Below are 24,074 nucleotides of genomic sequence, written 5' to 3' on the forward strand. Positions count from 1 at the left end.
AATAGGTATGATTATTCCTGTCTCCTACTTCTGTTCATCTCATCCCTTCCAGCACAGTCTGTTCTTCCTGCTTTGACTGCCTTTTTACAAATCCAGAGTGCAGGACGCATTTATATGTCTTTGCCTTCATGCTGTGTGTGCTGCTGTTGCCAAACTAGGCTAGAATTAGCAGTCATAGCTTTGATTCTGTTTAATCATAGACTTTTAATTCTTTTGGCTTCTTTTTGCTTTAACTAATTCTCTTAGTATCCTTCACCACTCCCTTCTCTATTTCTACCTGTTCATTGTTGGTATCTGTTGTTATATCTGCACCCCTTTGCCAGGCAATAAAATGCATCGTCTTATTATTGTAGTAAAGAAGTTTGTTCACTGCCTTTTCTTGTGTATGTTTCTACAGAAACAACCGTATAGGTTATAATTCTTAATCAGTTTTATTTAATTAGTTATTACCATAAAATTCTGGTATGTTGTTACTCATTTTTCTTTTCAATTTCCCTTCATATTTATAGGTTTTTCTTAATGTTTTTCATATTCTAGGCACAACATAGGCTTTCCCATTGTAGAATGTTCCTCTGACGGAGACTTTATTCTTTCCAAACCACCTGACACGGGGGGACTAATCTCTTTTGGCACTGTAGCGGAACAGTTAGTGTATGAATTGGGCAATCCTCAGCGCTATCTTTTACCAGATGTCACATGTGACTTTTCTGAAGTTTCCATCACTGAAATTCCAGGTTAGTCCTCTTATATGTTAAGAGATGTATGTCTTTAAACTATATATTCTGTGAGGGCAGCATTGAGGCAACTTCACTATGATTTCAGTGATTTTTATTTTTTTTTTTAAAGTACCACTCTGTTCTAAAAAGTCCATTTGCTATCCTCAAAACTCCGGACAGCCAGTAAACTATAAAGATGGTATAACGTATGTTCTGAATTTAGCTTTAAAAGCAAAACAAACAAAAAACCCCAGACTTAATGTGTTTGAAGATCTGTACATTGGATAAGGCAGATTGAAAAAGATGTTAAGCTACAGTCATTTGATGTTTATTTTGCATCTGTATTATATATCCTTTCTCATTCTGATGGAACTTATCTGTGACTGTATGCTGAGTGTCTCTATAAAACTTAGAACAATTGAAATCTTCAATTAAAGACTTTCTGTGATAAAACTCAAAGCACTGTAGCATTGAAAATATTTTGCTTCAATAATGAAAATACCATAACATGGTACAGTGAACCTTCTACTCATGCAGCATAACCAAATGGCAGTCTGATAAGGCCAGCTTGCTGCTTTTAGCCACTAGGTTTTTTGTGGTTTTTTTTCCAAAAAAGAAAAGAAACCTTAACCTTCCTATGAACTTTTAGCTTACAAATGACCCAATATGACATGTTTGAACTTAAAATGAACTTTCACATGAACTTTCAGTTGGCCCTTTTAGAAATATAGCAGATGGAAAATGGGCAGATTTCTTAAATAGTTTTAGTTCTAAGTGCTTTGACATGTACACCAGTAAAACCAGGCAAGCTATCTATTTTTGCTGTTTACATTGCCAGTTTTATTGTTGTGCTGGATTACTTGCAGCATTTGGACTAAGAGATGCTTCTGTTTTATTTTTGTCAATGGATGCCATGCATTTTGTTTTGTGGAGTTTTTAGTTTGTATTACTCATTCATCTGGAACATGAAACACTTCCAGATCTTTACCCTGACTGTAGGGATGTTGTTCTGTATTGAGAGAGTTAAAATAACCTTATGTCAATTTTGCAGAGAGAGTGATGATGTTTTTTCAGTGACGTGTAAAATTTCTGCTAGTCACGTTCACTTTTTCAGATATGTTCTGATTTGGTCTCTTCAGAGTATTTGTGTCAAGTTTTGAACTGCTTCCTGAATATTTGCAAGCACAGGTTAGGTACAAGTGAGCTACAGTATAATTCTGACTGATGACATGAGGGGCTGGTCATGCACTGCTAACTTTCAAGGAGTTGCGCATAGTTATTTTTTTCCAGTTTGAGCTTGAACCTGATGCCATGGCAGTAATTTTCTCCAGTTTCTTTTTGGCATTAGTAGTCCTAGTACCGAATGTGGTAGTTGCACTGGAACATACATTTGGGCTAGTATCTTTCTGTTATTGACAAGAAGCCTAAAGGTAAGTTATCCCTTCACTTACTAACCTACCAACAAATCAGTTCTCACTGATTTCTCATCTTCCTTGTTTTGTTTCTTTATCAAGTGAAGGGCTGCAGTCCACTCCAGCCAACACTGTATGCTGTGTGTGTATGCAGTAGCTGGCTGCTAGATGGAAAATAACTATTGGGTCTGAGGTCCTAAGACTGCTTTTTGTATTAAGTATTTTTTTAAATTCTGTTAAAAGGCTCATTGAAGTAATAAATTTAGTCACCAGTTTGTTGTTTGTGTTTCTAAGGCAAAGAGGGTTGTTTGTGAAAGGTACTCTGTTCTGTGGCAGTGCAGTTATCAATGATTTGCTTTTTAATTAAGTGCATTTGATTATATATATCACAAAAGAGTGTCTTTGAAATTATATTGAAGAAGCCTAAATATTGATTTTTTACTTCTATAGGTTTTGATGGTGGGGCAGTGAAAGTTCAAGGAGCAAAAGGATCACCTCCTTCAGCGTTTTATAAGGTATTGTCTCTTTGTGAGGCATGTAAGGTATTTTTGATTTACGAAACTTTTTATTTTGGAGAAAATACTAAATATTTTCTGCCAAAAGCTGTTACAGCTTTAGAATCCTCATCCTCCCTGCCCTCAGAGTAAAAGAAAGAGGAGGAAAAGAAAAAAAAGACAAACCTACATAAAACCATATCAATTTGTATAACAGGCTTGCCCATGAAACTCCAGAGAAGTTTTGGGATGGTTCTTTTATTGTAATAATAATAATTTTTAAAACATCTGAGCCCATTAACAGCTTTGTATGTGTTGATTTTTATACTGGTGTGTTAATTTTGCTTTATTTCATTGTGAAATTTACCTGTGAGGTAGTTTTCAAGAGGTAAGTAATGAGTAACTGCATCTGTTAAGACAGCAACTAAGAATGAGACTGACAGTCTCCTGAAATATTCTGTTGAAAGAAACCAGCACTTCTAGTAAAATTGTGGTGGTTTGTGTTTGTTACTGTAGTCTTCTAGTGCTCTCCATTTCCTGAATGGATGCTAAGGTGCTGGTTAAGCAGCGGTAGGACTGGATCTTTTTCTTGTTTAAACTAGTGGCAAAACAGAAGCAAAGTTGAGATCAGAAATTAAATGCTCAGCACAGCCATATCAAAAGTGAGTTAACCTAAACAGGGGATTGAACTGATATCTCTGTTTAAATAATATAATGTATGTCTGAGCATAATTTTTCTTTGAAATATTTTAATGCATTTTTAAAGTATATGTAACACTTCTAAAGCCAGTTTTATGTAAGGTAGTGCTTCATTTTTTTAAAACACACAGTATTTCAAAGATAAATAGTATCATCACCAAAGCAGGTTTGGATTTGGTGAGTTACTAATTCAGACTGGAAGACCTCTCTAAAGGTTCCGTGATTGAAGTGTGCTGACACAGCGTTTTTAGTAATGAGTAGTATACCACAGGTCACTTTTCTTATGCCCTTGTTTAGTTTTTCACTTCTGTCAGCTTTCTAGTAATCAAGTTTATATCAGCTTTATGAAAAAAGGTGTTTGGTATTTTAAAAGTATTGTGGGAGTGTAATCTGAACATGAATTTTTCTAAACTTTCACCTAATATAACAAAGCTTTTTTCCCCCGCATTGTTAGGCAGCCTACAATTTCAGTGCAATATTGGCTTGTCAGCTTTTTGTGTGTCCTTGGGATTTTAATTATTAGTTCAAGAGTTTTAGTTGCATAATGCTAGAACCAGAAATTTCTTTTTTCTATGTGGTTTGTGTCTGTTTCCTCCACCTGAGAATAACTGTCTTTTTATTCTGAAAATATGTTTTTGTCATGTTTGGAACAACAAAAAAGTCTTAAAACATAAATTATAAGCACATTTCTTAGTGTCAGTGTGTCACTGACAGAAAAGTCACTTTAGAAGTAATTCCTAAAAATGACCTAGAATGTATAGTATACTTATGTGTAAAACATCAAATTCCATCAATCAAATTATAGCTATGCTAATACTCTAATTTTTCCTTTAGCAAATAGTCACATTTGATACAGGCAAATGTAAAAGTTACTGAATGTATGAAGCAGGAAGTATTTTTTTGTTCTTGGTTTGAGTGTGGGCTTTGAATGGAATGTTTTGCTTCTTCTCAGCAGCTTTCAGCAACCATTCTGTTCAGCAGTTTCATCGTCCTGCAGTTTTTGTTCTTGACTTTACATTGCCATACTTCAAATATATAAAGGAAATAACTGAGACTTAAGGTTTTCAGTTGATGAACCATGAAAAGGGATAAGAACCATGAAAAGGAATAAATGAAAGAGTTGACAATTCATTTTTTTACATAGCAGTAAAATGCAAATAAGTTTTAATTTTTCTTATTTGTTTGTTATTATGTGTTAAGTGAGACTTTTGAAATGCATTGTTTCAGAATTTTTTTAATTTGTTTTTTATATTTAACAGTGTAATGATATTCTAAATTATACAAGTTAGACTTCCTTTGAAATATTTCTGGATTTTTTAGAATTGTTTAATTGGCTGTCAGTGATAAATGGAGAAATGCTTTGCCCATCTGTTTTAGAAGTAATTTTTAGGAAATTAACCTCGTGTGTTCGGCTTGGCTAGGAAGTGACTGAATGGGCATTACAAGAAGCTAGAAACATTTTAAGGGTGTGTTTCATTTTCCACATTTACTGTAATGCTTCTGGAAAACTTATGTCTAATCTATTTTGCTGTGATAGATTTTTGAGCTTTTCAACAGCTCATAATGCGTTGTATGTACCAAAATAGAAAGTACATGAGAATTTAAGGATGACAATGAGAAATTATTCAGGCCTTCAGGTTTGTAAATTTGAATCTTCCTGCAGTAGAATTTTCAATTTTAGATAATGGAGTAAATTTTTGTGATGCTTCTAGTTCTGTGGATAATGATTGTCAAAAACAGTTTATAGAGTACCCGTTCTGAATCCCATGTAATTTCATAATGCCTTTATTGTTAGGTAAATGCCACTTACCTTGATGGATTCAGAGCTACTGCTGTCTGTCCAGTGGGAGGTCCAAAGGCAGCACAAAAAGGAAAACGCACTGCAGAAAGTATTTTGCAAAGGTTAGTATTTGAGTCTTGGAAAGGCTTCTGGATTTTTTTTATTTTTCTTTTCAGAGACAAAAACAACTGTGGCACCTGATGACAACCATATAAACCTTTTAAGAACCCTAAAAAGATTATAATCTTCCAATTGGGAGGGCTTTTCAGGACTGAAGTAGCCTGGTGTGGAAACCTTTTCTCAACGTATAACTGTATTTCAGCTACATTTGACAGAGAGAAGGCTCTCAAATATTGTTGAAAATAGATGGCTGGATACCAGAGAGAAACCCAAGTTAATAAGGGAAAAGCAGTGATTCAGGTTAAAATTCTCAGGTGCCAGAGAGAAAGCCATGTGAAATTACTTTTCACTCATTTTCACAGAACATTTTTTATCAAAACCTTAGAGCTGTGAAATGTAGGAAGTTTACCAAGTTTGTGTTTAAAATTTTTTTCTTGGTGCCTCGTAAAATGTAATTTTTTTTTGCTATTATTTTGTTTGCTAGAATTATTTTGTTTGCTAGAACAACTTTACAGTTCTAGGACAGCCTGATAAAACTTTAGTCGTATTGTCATGCCAGTATATTTGGGTGAGGGGGGTATTCCTCTTAAATATAATTCTGTATCCTCTCTTAATTGAGAGCGTTTACTCCAATAGCCCCAGTCTTTGTAGTTACAAGATCTGTATCTCTATGCTGTGTTTTATATAAAATTTTCCCCCGTCCTATTATAGACCTATGCAGCAAGTACACTAAGACAGAGACATGTCAGAAATACAGGGTTTACTGTGGACTTAGTATCATGTTGTTTGTGTGCCAGTGTACTGCACTATGATGAAGGAGGAGCTGTGTGACTTCCATCAAGACACACACTATAGGTGGGATATGTAATTCTTAGGTTGATATTGGATGTGTAATTAAGCTATGGAATCCTTTTCTTCAGAGTAGTGTGAATGCTAAAAGTGTACATGTCCAAGAATTACTGAGAAAACAAATGAAGAAGCCCTTCAGGAGCTCATGAAGAGTCAGGGACTTGGAGGTCCACTAAAAGCAATCTTTTTGGAAGCTAGGTGATTATTTTGGTAATAGAATAGTGTATTTTATTTTCCCTTTCATGTTTGCTCTGTGACATCTTTTCTGACCAAGTTACATCAATCTTTGTCTCATTGAAACAATTGTGGTGCTGTTGCCTCTGTGACCACTAGAAAATTAATTTGGCCTGCTTGCTATGCTATCCCAAGTAATCCTTAGTAGAGGAGTGGTGGAAGATTGCCAAAGGCTGATTTACTGGCTTGATAAGTGGCCTCTAGCCCATGAGGCATGCCTGGAGCAGCTGTGGCTTTTTCTGTGCATTAGAAATCACAATATACAGTATTGCCTATCAATATATTCTCTATCTCAAACATGGTCATGAACAGCTTAATGTGTGGAATCGTTTATTCAGCACGTTCAAAACATTTGTGTGTGTCAGCCCAGATATACAGTAAGAGTTAAGCTATTCTGATCACTGTTAGAGAATGCCCTAATAGCAGCTACAGCTCTTTGGGAAAATCCGAGTTCAGTCTTTCTGCCAAATCCTGTTGAAGAGAGTGTTGTAAGAACATGATTTTTCAGCTAGCCAGCTTCCAATCCAGTCTAGATTAGATTGTGCCTAGTAATCTAATGGCAGCAAGTACAGAATAAGCTACACAAATTTTAAGGTGCTTCAGTTGTACAGGTCAAATTAGTTAGTAGCCTAAGACATTACACAGTTTTGGCAGGTTGTAATGTGAATTCCTTCTCTTCTTTACTGCATTCTTCTCCTTTATTTGTTTATTCATTTTTGAAAGCAGAAGAGATTTGGCAGTCTGTGTGTGTGGAAAAAATCTCTTTGTAATAGTCTTTGGTATCTTTTCATTTTTGATGGTTCTCTGTTGCATTACCGAGACATGTGAAAGTGCTAAAAATTACCCACAGAATGTATTTTGAACTCCAGTACCCCTAACTGTAATGTTTGTAGATAAATAACTTAAAATAACTTATTACTGACACAGTTTGCAAATTTAGGTACCTTAAATCAAGTATCTATCTTTCTATAGTCATCAGAATAAAGATGGTCTTGTTTGTGGTACTAGGACCACCTTCATCTCTTTACAAAAATTAGAAAACAGAATTTGGTATTTAAGTCTTTTACATGGCCTCGTTTTGCAGGTACCGTGTTAATATTTACAACAATAATGATATGTTAACAGCGTCTTCAAAATGTTCCACTGATGCAGAATATTTTTCTCGTACTAGCATGATTCCAATGTTTCAACTGATAAAATTTTTTATACAGCTAGAGGGGTGCCAGAACAAGATTATTGGGAAACCAGTTTAGGTGCTTCGGAATTTAACTTATTTTTTCAATCTGCAACATGTTAACAAGTTGGACTACATTTAACAGTTGACTTCTCTTATTTTTTTTCTTTTTTTACCTTAATTTTTTTTTTTACTTCATATGATTATTTTTCTTTTAATCTATAGCAGTTATTTTCAATTTTAATGCTTGAGAGTTGGGCTTTTCATTTTTTAAAGAGTTGTTGCAAACAGTATTTAATCCAAATTCAGTATTTTTCACAACACCGTTAATTCCTGGGTCTCTTAAACCAATGTGTGTTTTCATGGTGTATAAAAAGAAGGTAATGTTCATCCTCATTATAATCATGATTGGACAAACTTGGCAGTCTTGACACAATGTTCTTTTGGTGGAAATATCCTTACAGAAAGAGTTTGAGGAATTTCAGTGTCAGACTGGAAAGGAACAAGTAATGAAGAAATATTCTTTTTAAAAACCGTATGTACTTTTTGGCATTTGAGTCGTATGTTCATTAATCTCAAATAAATACCTTTAAGACTTGAATAAAATTTCCTTCTGCAGTTTGATTTTTCTTCATTGGTTCCCATGACATAATTGGGTAGTTTAATGTACTTATTCATACTTTATAATGCCTTATAGCAGAAACAGAGTTAAAAAATGAATTACCGGCATGAAAACCAGGAAGATTACATATACTGTAACTACCTTTCAAGCTGTCTTCTGTTTTAAAGAAAAGAGCTGAAATCCTTTTATTTGTCTTTGTCATCTTTCAAGTGATTTGAATAAACAGCAGCTCAGTTTGAAACCTAGGGATAAATTCAGAGGCATAACTTCCCTGTCAGAAATAGCTTGATTTGTAGTATTCAGATATGTTTGTTTAGCGTAAAGTATTCATAGTCCAGTTTACATGATGGATCTAACTCCTGTGGACCACACAGGGGTACTTCAGATAATAATTTTGAGGCAGTTTACTAATAAAAAAATTATCTGTTGCAGGACTCGACTTATTTTCAGTCAGCTTGGGTATGAAGATTACAGTGCAGTTAACATACAGGTTTTGGGGTCTGAAGATACGTATGGACCTCATGCTAGAAGGAGTATAGATGGTGTAAGTATTCAGTGGAGTGTTCTTAAACTTTTGCTGACCTCTTGTAATCTCCATATTGTTATCTTTTCTGCAACTTTAAAGGAAGTCGCTATCATCGTCGGAATTTCACCCCATCATCTTGCAAAGAATTCACTGTCACTACTTAGTTTACAAAATTAACCCTGACAAGGTCTTTGCAGTATTGAGTCTTCCAGAAGCACTGATATGAAATCTTACAAAAATATTGTTGTAGTCTGTTCTAATGTTGTTCTCCTAAAAAACTTCTTATAAAAGCTCGTATGATGTAGAGTTAAATTGCTTTAGATGTAACTCTAAAATACCACACTATAAAGATTGTAGAGTCAGGAAATGGCAGAGTTATTGTTGCCTGTGCAACTTTAAAAGTGTCTGTGAGTACTGTTTGTGAAACAAGCTTCAACTATATAATTCTGTGTCATATTTTGTGACTTAATAAATATGTAAGAATATGCATTATGGCCGTAGCTGCTGCAGCTGTGATATCCATTTTCTGTTTTCCTAATCTGTAATACAGAAGTCCTTCTTTAAAAACAAAAGACTGTAAATCTTCTCCTCACTTACATGCACTTTAAATATTTAGACAGTTTAGTTTGTTCCAAAACAGTAGCATCTAATTATTCTTTGTCAGTGGCAGCCTTGCAAAGCACTCACGATACACTTGGTAACTCAGCTACGAGTTTGATCTTAGGAGTGCCGACAGTTAAAATAGCTGACAATTTGCATGTGTAGGAAACAAGAACGTGATTTGGAAAAAGGCAGCAAACTTCTTACTGTAAGTGTTCTTAGAAAATAGGCAAGTTACAGCTGCAGTTCTTATTTTTAGTGCTTGAGCTTCAATTTCATTCTGCCCGGCAACAGGAGTTGCTTCCTGCTGAACTAGCTTCATGATGTGGTCTTTTTCTTTTTAGGACCATAGACGCTGCAGTGTTAAGTGTATTACCAAGATTGCAGAATCAAAACTTTGAAACATAAGAACAGATGTTCCAGATGTTGTTTGTGCTGGTATTAGCAGAACACAGACCTCGTTATGCATTGTGACACATTATGTAATTAAATTGTTACATAGAAAGTTTTTTGTGTCAGTGTATAGAGTTAATAATGAATTGAAAAAGCAGTTTCTTTTCCCTTATTTTTCAGTTTGCCTCACTTAGAGTAAATTAAATAAATTTTCCAAATGAAATTGAGTATTTGTAATATCTTCCCTATTTCCAGCCTCAACTCCCAGATCTTACATTAAAAGTAAATTGAGCGTGGTCTCCATCATATGTTCTCCCCATACATGTCTTAAATAGGATATGAGAGTTAAGGCTGAAATATGGGAAATTGCTGCATATTCTTTCCCCTTCACCCAGTTCTTCCAATGGTCTGGAAGAAACTAACCAGAGGAGTTTTCATCTGGAAAGCAGCCATAGTAGCTTGAGAAACAGGGATGGAGAGTTGGGTTTGCTTTTCCATTTAAAATACAAAATCATAGATTCCTAAGAAAAACATCTCTCTGTTGGGAGTAACGGTAGGAATAACATAGTCTCTGAAACACCCTTGCCTACCACATCTTTCTGTTCAAAGTTAGACATGGTAATTTGGGTTGCATGTAACACCGCTTAAAACGGAGCCATATTGTATTAGGCAGTATATTAACACACAAGGAAACAGTTCCTGCTTTGAAGAGTCTGCTATCTAAATTTAAAGAGAGGAAGCAAGTATGTGTATGAATACCAAGACAGGATAAGTTGAACAAGATTTAGAGCAACTCTGTTGTTTCTGTTGGGGGTGAAGGAGTTACGATAGTGTGATAGGATCAGTGAGTTCATGGTTTAGAAATATTAGATGTGTTTCATGTGAAAGGAATCTACTAATAGTACTAGATAACACTAGTGCTATACTAGTACTAGTTTACTAATAGCACTATACATGCTATGTCTGTTAGTTTTTTACTAACCCTTTGGTAACCAATTTACAACACGTCATTAAGACTTGATAAAGTATAACGTTGTTTTGCTGAATTTTTGTTTTAATTATGATACTGTAAGATAAATTACTTTAAAATAGTGTATATGTCCAGCTTTAATATAGGATTCACCCATTGAATGGGGTTCAGCTTACTGTTTTCATAGACCATTATATCTTGCATCTGTGGGTAAGGAAGTAAATCTAGAATTTAAATGAAATATTGAAGACATGGAACCAGGAATCAGATGTGAATGCATAAGTATGTTTTTCTGCAAGAATATTCCCTACTATTATTTGTAGTTACTTAATCTCTTGGTAGCTTTGGAAACGCTGATTCTAAAAAAAAAAAAAAAATCTATCCTGTTATATGGCTGCATATTTTATTTGTAACAACAATTTTGTAACAATCTGGTGAAATTTTTTAATTGAAAAACTGATTGTTTTCTTATTTATGTTATCTTGATCAGGACATCTGTTTCTGTATTCATAGAAGGAAATTTCTATCATTTCGATGATACATGATCTGATGGAATAATATAACCTTTCCTACCTTAGCTCTGCTAACCTTTATTTTAGGATTTGCCTACATGGGTATCAAGATGATAAACTAATAAAAATGTAAATCAAGTTTGCGTGATTTCCTGCATGATAGTAGCCAGAATGCTTGATGCAGTGTATTACAACATTTATAATAAACACCATTTCAGCAGCTGTTACTAGGAAATACATCCATGTTCCTACATTGCCAGTTACTTAAATTCCCAAAATCAGCTTGAGAGTTTTTGAATGTTGACATGCTCAGTGGTAATGCTTTTGGGAAAAATGTGCTGTATACACACAGGAAAATGATGCTAATGTACAAGGCATCAGTGTTTCAAAAGCTAATATTCAACTTGCTGATTTATGTAATGTTTTTAAAGAATGCAGCTTTACAGAGATGTGGGCAATTAAATGAAGTAGTGCTAGAGTTACAAGATGTGTTAAAAGACAGGCAGTTTCTCAGGTTATTTTTTCAAGAGGAAAAAGGATTTTTTGGGGTTTTTTTTGTTTGTTTTTGTTTAAAATGTTTAGTCAAGTTTTAAAATTTGAAGGAAGAGGGTAAAGACGGTTTGTTTTGTTATGATGCTGTTAAATTTATTAGACCTCTAATGAGTAAATTTATAGTTGGTTAGGCATAATACTCTAGCCACGGCCAGCTGTGTAAGTTTGTAAATTGCTTTGAGTCATGTTAGAATTGATTTTGACATGACTTCTAGTTCTTGAAATTAGGGACACATTCATCTTTGGGTAGAAAGTAAAAATCAAAGCATACAGCAAGAAGGATGAGATGTGGTTTTGTTTGATCACAGCTTTAATTCAGTTCATCTGACAACTGCGTGCATGTAATGACTTCAAGGTGTGTATCTTTTCTCTCCTGTTTTGTGTATTAGAGGTAAGATTCTGCTAGCACAAGGAGAATTTCCTCTGTCTTTTCAGTGTTAAATCATAAAAAACTTTGCTGTGTAGGATGATAGGATGAGCTGTTTCTTAAGCCAGACTGGCGAAGACTCCTTTAAGGAGTTATAGCTCCATTCTTTAATCTGACCAAAAAAACCCCATGTCCCATCTGCTCCACATGTCAATCCCCACATTTTGAAGCTGGGGCTGTTGAATTCTAGCAGTATCTCTATCCTTTCTGACTGCTGAGTATTTAATCTCTGATGCTTTCAGAAGTGTCACTGATTTCTGTATTTGTAGAAAAACAGACTTTTTGCTAAAATCTGTTAAAATTGTTACACTGGGAGGAAACCTGTTATTTTAAAATAGTATTCTTTGCGATTTTATGCATAATTGGGAAGCTATTAAATGCTTCAGGAATTATGTGTAATGAAATATGTTGGAATAAACTAAAAATGGATTATTTAGTCATGTATATTCATTTCCTAGAATATCAAACATCTAGCATAGATTCAGATGGGCTTAGATCTTCCAAAATCCAGTTGTTCCTTTTTTCCAGGAACATGTCCTTTTCAGTATCCTAAGAAGCTATATGTTCATTTTTCCCTTACTCTTCTATCCTTTTACTAGAACAGCTGCCAAAATGACAGGAATTCTTTAGGCAAGGCATTTAGAGAATTATGAAGTCGTCTGAGCTCTGTCGAATGAAAAAAGAAAAAACCCCACAAACTTTGCTGCTTTTCATGCTTTCATGAAATACATCCTTTCCTGTTGACATCAAAAAGGACATAAACATAGTCAAACATCTCCTTCTTTGAATTTTACATTGATTTAGGAAAGCAAAGAAATTATATAAAGTTACCAGAGAACCTTTGGAAGCTTTTTTTGGTGCTCACAAAAAGCTGATTACTAGAGACAAGTACCTTGCTGCAGAGTGCTACAGTTATAGTAGAGCTGTTTGAGAACCTCCTGACCAGTATATTTTGAGACCATCTGTAGTTCAGTTTCATAGCTATAATTGAAATGATTGTGCTTGTAGTTCAGGACAATTAAGGGACGCTTGGGGGCAAATTTGTATTTTGAGCAGGGTTCACATTTTTTAGAGATTCAAAGGTAGGCCAAAGGTGATTCTTACCAATGGGTGCAAATTTTTGAATAAATAGTCTTTGCCCTCAGTGAGACCTCATGTTTACTCTAAGGCTTTTGCCAACGTCTTTATTACAGCGACAGAGTAGCTTTCAGCAGTAGAAAGGGTTTTAGAGAACTACAGGCTCAAGGGAGAGACAGTACTTATCTGCAAGAGCAAGTGTGTTAGTTGGCTATAGAGTAGGGTGCGTAGTACTTGTTGGGTACTTGTTGTAGTACTCCTTTAGAGGAGGGAGTGTCTGCTCTCTTCTCTGCAGATGTGGTGGCTTTTACAAGTTGTGATCTCCCATTTAACTCCCAAGGATTAGGTTTGAATTCTTTTCTGTGAGCAGATCTGCTTATTACTTGATGCTTAGATAAGTAAATCTCTAATTTGACTCCAAAGTATTCTCAGTGCAATTAAAATTAAGAAGGAATGTTTGGGAGTTCCAGTGAGAGTGAAGTTTCTTATAAAGTATTATTAGTTACAATATTTGATTCTTTGAGAATGTTGGAGAAGCACAGTGTCCTAGCAGTCTGAAATACCCAATAGTTGATTTTGTGGTTGTTAAATAAAAAAGGTGATGGAAACAGAACATTATAGTGATGCTGGATGAGAAGTCATTGAAAGTTGTAGTTTGTAGCAGTGAGTACTAAACATTTCCATTAGATTTCAGTTTGGTAAATTTAACTAAAGCTGTGCCTGAAGGCTAATCTAATTTTGACTTTTTCAAAGCAGGGACCTCGGGAAGCTGTTATTTGGCTTGCAGTACACCATAAGCAAAAAGAAGCTGTAGAAATCTTCTCCAGAGAGGTTGCATCAGCTGGAACTGGCATGGGTAAATATTCACACCTTCTTCTAAGAATTTTAAGCTTGCTTTGGGGGATTTTTTTTGGTTGTTTTTTTTTTTTTCTTGAGCACTACTTGTACACAAGACTTAGTTGTGATGAGTTTCATTGTGCTTTACATAGTGAGTAGCCTGTGGCCCTAGCATGCCTGGCTGGCTGAAGTGAGGGAGTCAGTAGGGCAGGCTCCAGCACCTCCCCAGCTCCCATCCAACCTATAGCACCTTTGGGTTCTGTTTAAAACATGTCAGGCCCTGGGGACACACTTACTTTCATATACTTCTTACTTGCATATGGGAGATGTCTCTGTCTGTGGCAGGAGGGTGGAACTAGGTGACCTTTAAGGTCCCTTCCACCCAAACGATTCTGTGATTCTATAGTGAAATCATATTTTTTTTAAGGGTATTTGTTTGGTGTAGAAATGGGACCTGTAGACATTAGCAAAATGATAAAATGAAAGCTCTAGAAGTCCACATTTTTGTTCTTTGAGACTCTTTATACTACTTAGTAGGCTGCTTTGTGATGTGGAATACTTTTAAGGAATACTTTACATACATTATGAGTAGTCTTTTTCTTGTTTTCTTCAGTGAGATGTAGCAAAAAAAAAAAAAAAAGCAATACTCCCAAACAATAATTAGTGGTGTGCTAATAACCAAATCAGCTTAATGGTGCTTAGATTCTGACAGTGGTGTAGGCTGCCAGAACTTGCGGTGAGGAGCAGAACAAAGAATGCCTACTGCTTAATTTTCTTAAAACTGATGACAGTTAAATTAAATTTTTGTTGGGTGGATGTATAAGTGATATTGGGAACAGAAGCCAGATTCAAGATGACTGTTGCTGTCCTAGGTGAATTTGCTAATAACAGCACCTGATGTTCATTTCCCACCCCCTTCTCCCTTGTTTTTTTCCTCCCCCTTTGCTTCACTGGACCATTTTTGCAAATGATTACTATTCCCCAAAGTTTACCAGCTTCAGTGAGAAGCAGACCATGCCCCACGGGAGTTCAGTCACTCTTGTGGGCGGGGTGGAGTGTCCACAGGCAGAGAAGAACCCAGAACTTGAATCTGCTGTACCCAGAGTAAGTGCTCTGGCCATTGAGTACCTGAAATCCCTTTTGGTACAGTGCTGCACTACTTTTTCTTGCTGGATGTTGAGCAAAAATAGCTGTGGCTGCTGTCTCTAACTGAATGGAGCATGCCTATTGGATGTGGTTTTGCACATTCCACATGGGTCTGTGTGTGATGTAACCTTATGTAGCTTTGTTCTGCCAAAACGGTGGCAGTTGTGGAGATGCACACCAAGCAAGGTTTTAAGCATGTATGGCTCTTGCTGTTGAAAATAGAGGCACCTTTAAGCAAAAAAGTCCTGCCTTTCAAGGATTGCCAGCTTGATCATACCTCCTGCCCCCCAGCTCTCCTAAGATAGCGCTCCTCCACGAGGAGAGGAAGTGATTATGAGAATGGTTGCAAATAACCTGTCTTTCTTGTTTTGTATATGCTTGTCGTGAAAACAAATGAGAAAAAGCAGGATCAAATTGTAAATCCTGCATAACTAGCAGCAAGGTGAAAGGAGTTGTTGTTGACTTGTAGGGTGATGTCACCTGAACTGAAACATTTCACTCTGTTATCTTTTGGACATTTTGAGAGTGACCCTTGAGAAAGCAAAAACCTGCGAGTACTAAAAGCCTGGTTTTGGTTGCTTTCACTTCGGCTAAATTTAAACCAGTTGAGTCAAAAATTTTTGAGCTGTTTGCCTGATAAACTTTTTGAGGGAGTTTTCAGTTACAGTTTTTCAGAGTTTTTAGGGAGCAATAGTAAGATGAAATAAATTCTTACTCTTCCTGTGCTTAAAAAACATTACAGTTTTGTTGAGTAGTGATCTTCCTAATGATTCACAGCAGAGACTTAAAACTTAAGTTATGTCTTGGGCGTCAGAGGTGTTCTATTTAGTTCTTCTAGCAAATTTGAAGTCTTAATATGGGTGTTCCTTAATTTTTGACTCAATTTTGCAGTGTTGAGTATTTCAGAACATTTTTAATATGGTTTTTTTTGTGTATTTGTATAAGAGATACTAAAAGAGGCATCGTAAAAGCACTGTATAATTTCTGATAAATTTCAGAGTGCTGATTCCCCACCATCATCCCAATTATGGCAGTTCATACTTCTGAAAATCCATAGAAAGACAACCATCTCAAGACATTGTACTGATTAAAAATCCCTCTTTCTTATGCAATCTTATCCTCTGTGTTAGAAAGAAAAGATAAAGGAATGCTATCTATATGTTGGAATGGGCTGAAGCACGAGTACTTTTGTACTCTGCAATATAGACAAGGAGTTAGATGTGCAGGAGAGAACCTTGGGAAGGTGACATCTTTGATAAAGATTCCAGAATCAGGAATGAAAGACTGAAGCTATCATAGCTATTTCCTAACATATTTTGTAAGTAGTGTCCCTTAAGGGCCTGTAATGGGACCAGTGCTGTCTTCATCAATGATATAGACAGCGAGATCGAATGCATCCTCAGCAAGTTTGTAGATGAAACCAAGCTGAGTGGTGCAGTTGCCACACTAGAAGGAGAGGATGTCATCCATGGGGACCTGCACAAGAAGATGATCAGAGGGCTGGAGCACCTCTGCTAGGAGGAGAGGCTGAGAGAGTTGGGGTTGTTCAGAATGGAGAAAAGAATTCTCTGGGGAGACCTTGTAGCAACCTTCCAGTAGCTGAAGGGGGCCTACAAGAAAGCTGGGAAAGGACTTTTTTCAATAGTATGTAGTAATAGGTCAAGGGGAATGACTTTAAATTGGTAGGGGGTAGATTTAGACTAGACCTTAGGAAGAAATTCTTCACGATGAGGGTGATGAGGCACTGGCACGGTTTGCCCAGGGAAGTTGTGAATGCCCCATCCCTGGAGGTGGCCTTGATGGATGGGGCCTTGGGCAGCCTGATCTAGTGGGAAGCGTCCCTGCCCATGGCAGTGGGTCAGAACTGGATGATCTCTATGGTCCCTTCCAACCCAAACCATTCTATTCTATGATTCTATCTTTTTAATGATTTTAATTCCCGTTGCTTTTGTTGAAGACCAGTGGGGCATGGAAATTTTCAGAAGTATTATTAAAATTCCAGATGAGGTTCTTAAGCCCGGAGAAGAATTTGAAGCTACTGTGTGCAGACATGCCATACATTAGAGAGTGATTTGTTGTTTATTTTCTATTTAGAATGGAAGGTTTATGCTGTAAACTTCTATTGAGTATGGTATTAAGTGTTCAAACTACCTAACTAACGTTTTTCATTTCAATAGTGTACTTCTGATGGGCTTAAGGCAACAAAAGCTATTTAAAAAAAAATTTCAGTCAGTTCTGCAGCAGTTCTGCTTTGCCCAATCTATAGAAATTCACCCTCACTTCATAAAAGCTAGCAATGACAGACCAGGATTGTACTACTCAGTGAAGATGTCTTTTATGTACAGTGCAGTCGAATGTATGGTTAGCATTTAAATAGTTTGTGTTGATGCAGTGTATTTATTTAGTCTTCTCTCATTTGGATATTTTATTCTGAATGAAACGTGGTGTAGAAGAGGCTCAAGAAGAGCCTTGCTGTGGGAAACTGGCATTTATAGTTTTAATAGGGGTTCAGTAGCTAAGAAATGTTTTACTAATAGCTGAAATCATGTGGTGACCCTTATTTCACATTTTAAAATGACCGCAGTTTGACACTAAGATGACAGCTGGTTAATATAACTTGAGATTTTAAAGTCCTTGAGTATGTGTAAATATTATGACTGATCTAAGCATGTTGGAAGATACTTCCATAAATGTCCTCATTCTAACAGTTTACTATAGTCTGCATCTTTTTTTGAGAATAATAATATTGCAGAAATTAAGCTATATGCTGTGTTCAGAGGATATAGAATAAGTAAGAGTGTATAATTGACCCCTGTAAACCACGATTTTATGTATTTTGAACTTCTACTCAACGACATTATAAGACATTTTGAGTATAAAACCTTGGATTTCAGATTTTTCTAGTTCAATCACTTAAAAAAAAGCAATACTTGAGAGGTAGACTTCTTTGGCTATTCTTTGTATATGACTGTATCAAATACACAATTCCTTAGAATATACAGTAAATAGATTAATAACATTTTGGTTGATCTGATTCAGTCACTGGAAGTACAAGGGACAAACCATTTATGGTCAAAAACTCTAAACTGGTGAGCGAGACATTGTATTTTGGAACTCATGAAGTTTCAAAGGAAGAAGTCACTTGTTGAATTTAAAATACTTAAAGCTTTTTAGATTTCTACTCAGCATTTTTATAAAATGTTATATGCAAGGTTAGCATCTTTCATATATTGCCTGATGTTTTATTCTGTTGAAGAATATACAGACTTGTACAGAATTTTTTTTTTTTAACAGAAGTAGATTGAAGAATAAGAAGTAATTAGCCAAAACTGGGTGTGGTCATTAAAGTAGGATTTGAATAGGATAGAGGAATTTCTAAGGAGGCAAAACAAAAGGCTTTCCCACCGTCAGAAAATCCAGTGGGGAATTACAAGTGCTGGAAGGAACTAAGCTTATTTTGCTGGGAATTTGCATTTCATAGGCTGATTGCAGGTTCCAGCTAGAGCTTTTTCTGCCATGGGGCATTTTACTGGGTGTCATACCTATGGCATAGATTATAAAGTATTAGAACATGATGGTTCTACATATTGAAATAGGTGCTTGTTTGAGCTGATTTTATTCATTCTTTTTGTCAGAGCTGGTTTTCAGTGAAATGCTTGTGTGACCACCAGAGCTGGTGCAGGGGAGAAGAATGAGTGACAAAGGCTGAGGAAGGGGCAGCTGTGACAGCACTGACTGAGAGCAACATTTGTTTTCCCAATACTCTTTAATTTGCCTGCCACCACTCTTCATTAAATTTATCAGAAACTTGCTGTCTTTTCCAGCATATCATATATGAACTTTAAACGTATTGGTATTTGCAAGTCTATCCTCAGAAGAATTTTGTAGGGTGAGTAAATAAAAAATGTTGAGAGGCAGCTGAAGAGAGAAAACATACATGGAGGATAAGAAATAGTGGAACTGCTGTATCAAGGAGCGCATCTTGAGTGGTCTTCACTTTGTATTACATACATACACGTCTGAGACTACACTGCTGCCAAATCATTGCGGGGGAAATGGTTGTGAAATGTTAGCAAGCTTTGATGCTTTGAGATTCCTCTTCATCCTCCATATTTGGGTGAGATTTGCCACTGGACCCAAAATTTGGGGTCTTGCAGGTGTGCTGGAAGAATCAGGAGAACAAAGGAAAAAAAACTGACAAATATAATTATACATACATGTACACACAGAGGATGACACTTTTTCCTAAGGTAACTGGGCTGAAAGTGGTTAAGATTGAAAGCAGGCTAGAGGGAAGGCTCATAAAATGAAAAGGCAGGTTAAGACTATGAAGAATTGTGCAGATTAATGAAAGAGAAGCACCTGCTAAATAATTAAATCTTTATTTTGTAGATTCAGTGTCCATTTAAACCTTTAAGCGGAGAATCCAAAGGAATAGTCCTATACCAGTTCTTAGAGAAATAAGTGAATTTAGTGGACTTAGTTCCTGACATTTCTCCAATCGTGCCATATATTTGGGAGTTAATGAAATCAGTGGAATTCAAACCATAATAAATTTAAGATTTGCTTCACCTTCTCTGCCTGAAGCCTAAGTAGGAATTACATATAGATAAAATTAAATTGTACTTACAAGTGCTCCCATCTTGCTTATGGTAACATAAACAATAGATTAGATAATCATAAAATAGAAATTAATAATGTAGCAACTGAGATATTGTTGTAGCTTTGCTCTGCAATTGGGTTTCTGTGCAGGGGTGGCTGTAGTATCTTCAGAGGCCGATCTGCTGCTACTTGAGCTGGAGAAGTTTGCAACACTAGCAATAGCAAGCAGCAGTAGAATAGAGCTGTGAGCAGTGGTTGCTCTTGGATGGGTTGTTTTCTTGTCAGTGTTTAGAGAACTGTTTTGCTGTAGGAGCTGGTTCCATTGTGTGAGAGTAGGCAAATCTAGAGCCGCCTTTGAGAGTTTTTGGGAAGTTGAAGTTGATGTCAGCAAAATCTGGAATCCTTAATGAGCAGTTCAGCTGCCTAGCAGGAAGTGAACTATGTGACAATCCGCAGATAATTTAAATTAACTAACTTTGTGAACCTATATTTTCCACATGACCTTACCATATCCAACCTCCTCCCCCAACAACCTAGATAAACAAACTAGGCGCATAATGCAGTAAAATAATTGCAGTTGGTTTTAATATTGAATGGCAGTTTTCCGCTTAAAACATTGTGCGAGTAATATGTATAGTGCTGAATCTTCAATGGATCATTTAAAATTGTATGACACTAATGGATTCTTTCAGATTCTATCCAGTACCACATTTTTTTGCAGCATAACTTAGTGGGTAGAGAGGTGATTATTCGTGGGGTTTTTTTCTTAGTAAAGAGAGGGAGGTCATAATAATACCTGTTCCAATTGTTCTCAACTGTAGCAGCTTCTAAAGGTTGCTGTGTTTTGAGGTTGTTTGGTCTGGATTTTCAGCCTCTGGCTAAAAATGTAGTCAGTGAAGTTTATCTTGTGAATTAGTTATTCACAAGTACTGTAGTAGCACACTGGCCAAGCTGGCAGAGTAATTATGGACTAGCCTTAGGCGCAAAAGACCCTCTTCCATAACTTAAGGTTTAGCTACTGTAATGACCATCTCTGAATCAGTCATTCAGATGTGCACTGAATTTTAGTTATGTTGTTTCCAAATGTGTGTCTGATTACAGAGAAGTGTCATCAAGGTAAGGGCTACGTAACAGCATCCCTTTTCAGAAACTTCATTGAAATACCTGGTTAACCGCTATTTCAGAGAAGTCACTTCCAATGAACATGAAGATGGCAAGACTCCAATCTGTGCTGTGTTATACCATCTATGCTGCCGCTGGTATGTGTCCACATTACCAAGGCACTGCATCCAAGCTAAGAGTCTGCTGAAGTACGAGTTACCATTGTGAGCTTAGTACCACAACAGCACAATAATGTGGCTTTTAGTCTGTTTGGACCACAAACAGAATTCACACCTGGAGGAAGCTCATTTTAGCCAGGATTAACTTGAGTAAATAGACCCTGTGGGCAGCTTTCCACACGATCTGTTTCTAAGGGTCAGCTTAATGGCCTTGCTAATTCCTAGGCTGTTTTGATGTATGCACTTCGGTTTCTTTCCCCTGCAATACTATGTGTTGTGTATGCGTGCTGTCCATGTCAGAAAGTAGGCTATGCTCAGGATGAGAACAGAATTGTTTCTTCCAGAATTACTGAGCTGTGTAGAGGGGTTTAATGGTAGTAAAGCCTGGCAGCCTGATACTGAGAATAAACAAGAGTCTAGTCACAGCACTGACTTAATGCAAATCTAGTATCAAGCTAGTGATTTAAGCCCCTAAATTACCTATGTATCAAAGAGATAATTGGATCTGCAAACACAGCACCTTGAAAAAGCGGAGTTAGCCAGTGATAATGCTCAAGAGAAAGATGCAAGTTAATCAGAAACAATCTGATAAGAGAACTCTAAGCAAGTATTAAAACAAACTGTAGTTGGATCAGAATTGGTTTTCTGCTGTCTTTAAAAGTAAATAAAATAGCAGCAACCAAACTGCCAAAGCGATGTTCTTCTTCTGTCAAAGATATTACCTGTCTGGCATATACAAAATAGTCTTTAGGTTCTTCTTCCAAATCAGTTTATACTTTGTACATTTTGAAACAAATGCCTTATTTTTGTTGTTAAAAGTCACAATATGTTTTACACGTTCAGCCTTGTTAACTGTTATGTAAGATGTTCTGTTTTAATAATTTATGATAGCATGCATAATTTCCTAGATTTATTAAGTCTGTGTTATAGGAATGATTCAAGATATGAGCTCTAGCGTTTTAAAGATGGTTTTAACAGTTCTTTTATGAATTTAATTTCCATTTCCAGCACCTGGCCTCACTGCAGTTGTTGGAGGGCGCCCCAGAGTGTAAGTTAACTTCTGATCATTAATTTGTAGTGTGTGAAGTGGTGTTCCTTGCACTCTGCATCACAAGCTTCCCCACTCTGAAACAGCAACCACTGAAGCAAGTGACGCCTTTCCATTGCATGCTGTGCTTAGTAACTGATGACAAGATAATAGTGCTGCAACATATAGAAATAGTAAAATTCTTTACTGAATTATTGAATATGAGTTACAGAATTCTCTGATCAGCTCATAACAATGTCGTTGCTTACTGAGCTGTAGGGAGTACTTTAAATGTGACTTTATGGCAGGGAAGTAGTTCAAGTGTGTGCCAATATATGCATATTTCTGTACCAGATTCAACTTGTACCTGTTAGTTTGGAATACAGGCTGAGCAGATTTATGTCTGTACAATCCCTCTTCACCTTGAAATGTGAAGCCGAGTGTCCCAGAACATCCTGTAAAATGTTAGCATGAACTTACATGAGCAGGCCGAAAAGAATAAAGTTTAGCACATTAAATAAAAAATCCTGGTTTGATTCAGATTTTTTCTAGATAGAGCAAATATTTGATAGTGATTTATATGCACACCTTTCCATTCTTATTCAGGAGAGCATCTAAAACTTCCTTGTCCCTAAGCAAGTACTTCGATATGCCTGGCTTGCAGATGGAAATGGGGGAAGAAACACTGGATCCAAAGTGTTTGTCTGGTGTATGAATAATCTAAAGATGTATGATCTGGTATTTTCATGAATTTGTAATCAAAGGCATTTATGCTTTTTCTGTGTGTCTAGGTCTCCAGTTTTGAAGCCTTTCTTCTTCTATTATCCCAAAAGCAATGTTCAGGTAAGAGAAACTACTTAAAGCTTGCTCTGTTCTCTTTGAAGTAATTTGAAAATTTCTGCTGACTCTGGCATTTTTCAGTGACTTTGAGTCTTAAAACTGCAAAGTGTTCTGGTAACTTTGAATAAAAAAAAAATCAAAGAGACTAATGTTACTCACACAGAATGGTTTACAACAGCTGAACTTGTCAACCTTGTGTTTTAATTACTGTGAATTTTGAAATCTTGCATCAAAATTGAACTTATCTTTTCAGGGTCCATGAATTGTTGGTTTAAATTATTTTTACTGTATTTGCAAAGAGTGCTTATGAAAATATGAAAACTGTGTCTTTTTTTTGAAAGTTAATGTATGCTCTTTAAAGAGAAGGCAGTTGGATGTTGAGAAAACTGAACCTTAATGTTGCAAACCTAGACACAGCTTCTGACTTCTGGGGGAGGCGTCTACTTTTTTTTTTTTTTAGTATACTACTAAAGATAACTATTAAAGTCAGTGAATTTCTTCTGATTCACACAGGTTTTACCTTACCAGAGAGTTGCCTTTAAAAATTGGAGTAGAAATTTCTGCTTTTACATTACAAAAGCGGTAAAATTATGAAAGCCTGTGAGACTACTGTGATGAGTATCATGGAGGAGCCTGTGAATTAGATGTATTTTTGTGGCCCTATTCATAGAATCGTAGAGTGGTTTGAGTCAGAAGGGGCCTTGAAGATCATCTAGTTCCAATCCCCCTGCAATGGGCAGGGACACCTTCCACTGGATCATGTTGCTGAAAGCCTCCTGCAACCTGGCCTTGAATGCCTCCAGGGATGGGGTGTCTATGACTTCTCTGGGCAACCTGTTCCATTGCCTCACCACCCTTGCAGTAAAAAAATTCTTCCTAATAGCTAATCTCAATTCACCCTCTTTCAGCTTAAAACAGTTACCTCTCAACCTATCAGTATGTTCTCTCATAAGGAGCCCCTCCCTATCTTTCCTTTAGCCCCCCTTTAAGAACTGCTATTCAATTCATAACAATAGTCTCAGTCTGAGAAGTTATGGTTCAGATGACTAAGGAATCCTAGGTGGGAAATAACAGTGTAAAATGAAATGTTGAGCTAGAGCCCTACTTATCTGTTACGCATGTACTTCTGTACTGCATAGGTGCCCTTCTTCCTCAGAGGCTACTGTATCCATGTCATGATTTCAT

At 36.4% G+C, this 24,074-nt stretch overlaps 1 protein-coding gene across 1 annotated transcript in view; it reads left to right on the forward strand.

Moving 5' to 3' along the window:
* LOC138720366 (uncharacterized) overlaps positions 1-24,074 on the forward strand; it is a 55,388-nt gene that overhangs the window by 18,555 nt on the left and 12,759 nt on the right. Inside the window, exons 9-15 of the mRNA XM_069856555.1 lie at positions 538-734; positions 2,579-2,643; positions 5,117-5,223; positions 8,533-8,644; positions 13,914-14,013; positions 22,031-22,070; positions 22,841-22,892. Of these exons, the coding sequence (XP_069712656.1) occupies positions 538-734; positions 2,579-2,643; positions 5,117-5,223; positions 8,533-8,644; positions 13,914-14,013; positions 22,031-22,070; positions 22,841-22,892 (673 nt within the window). The remainder of the gene's footprint in view (positions 1-537; positions 735-2,578; positions 2,644-5,116; positions 5,224-8,532; positions 8,645-13,913; positions 14,014-22,030; positions 22,071-22,840; positions 22,893-24,074) is intronic.

This window comes from Phaenicophaeus curvirostris, chromosome 4 (assembly GCF_032191515.1).
Source record: "Phaenicophaeus curvirostris isolate KB17595 chromosome 4, BPBGC_Pcur_1.0, whole genome shotgun sequence".
Lineage (NCBI taxonomy): Eukaryota > Metazoa > Chordata > Aves > Cuculiformes > Cuculidae > Phaenicophaeus > Phaenicophaeus curvirostris.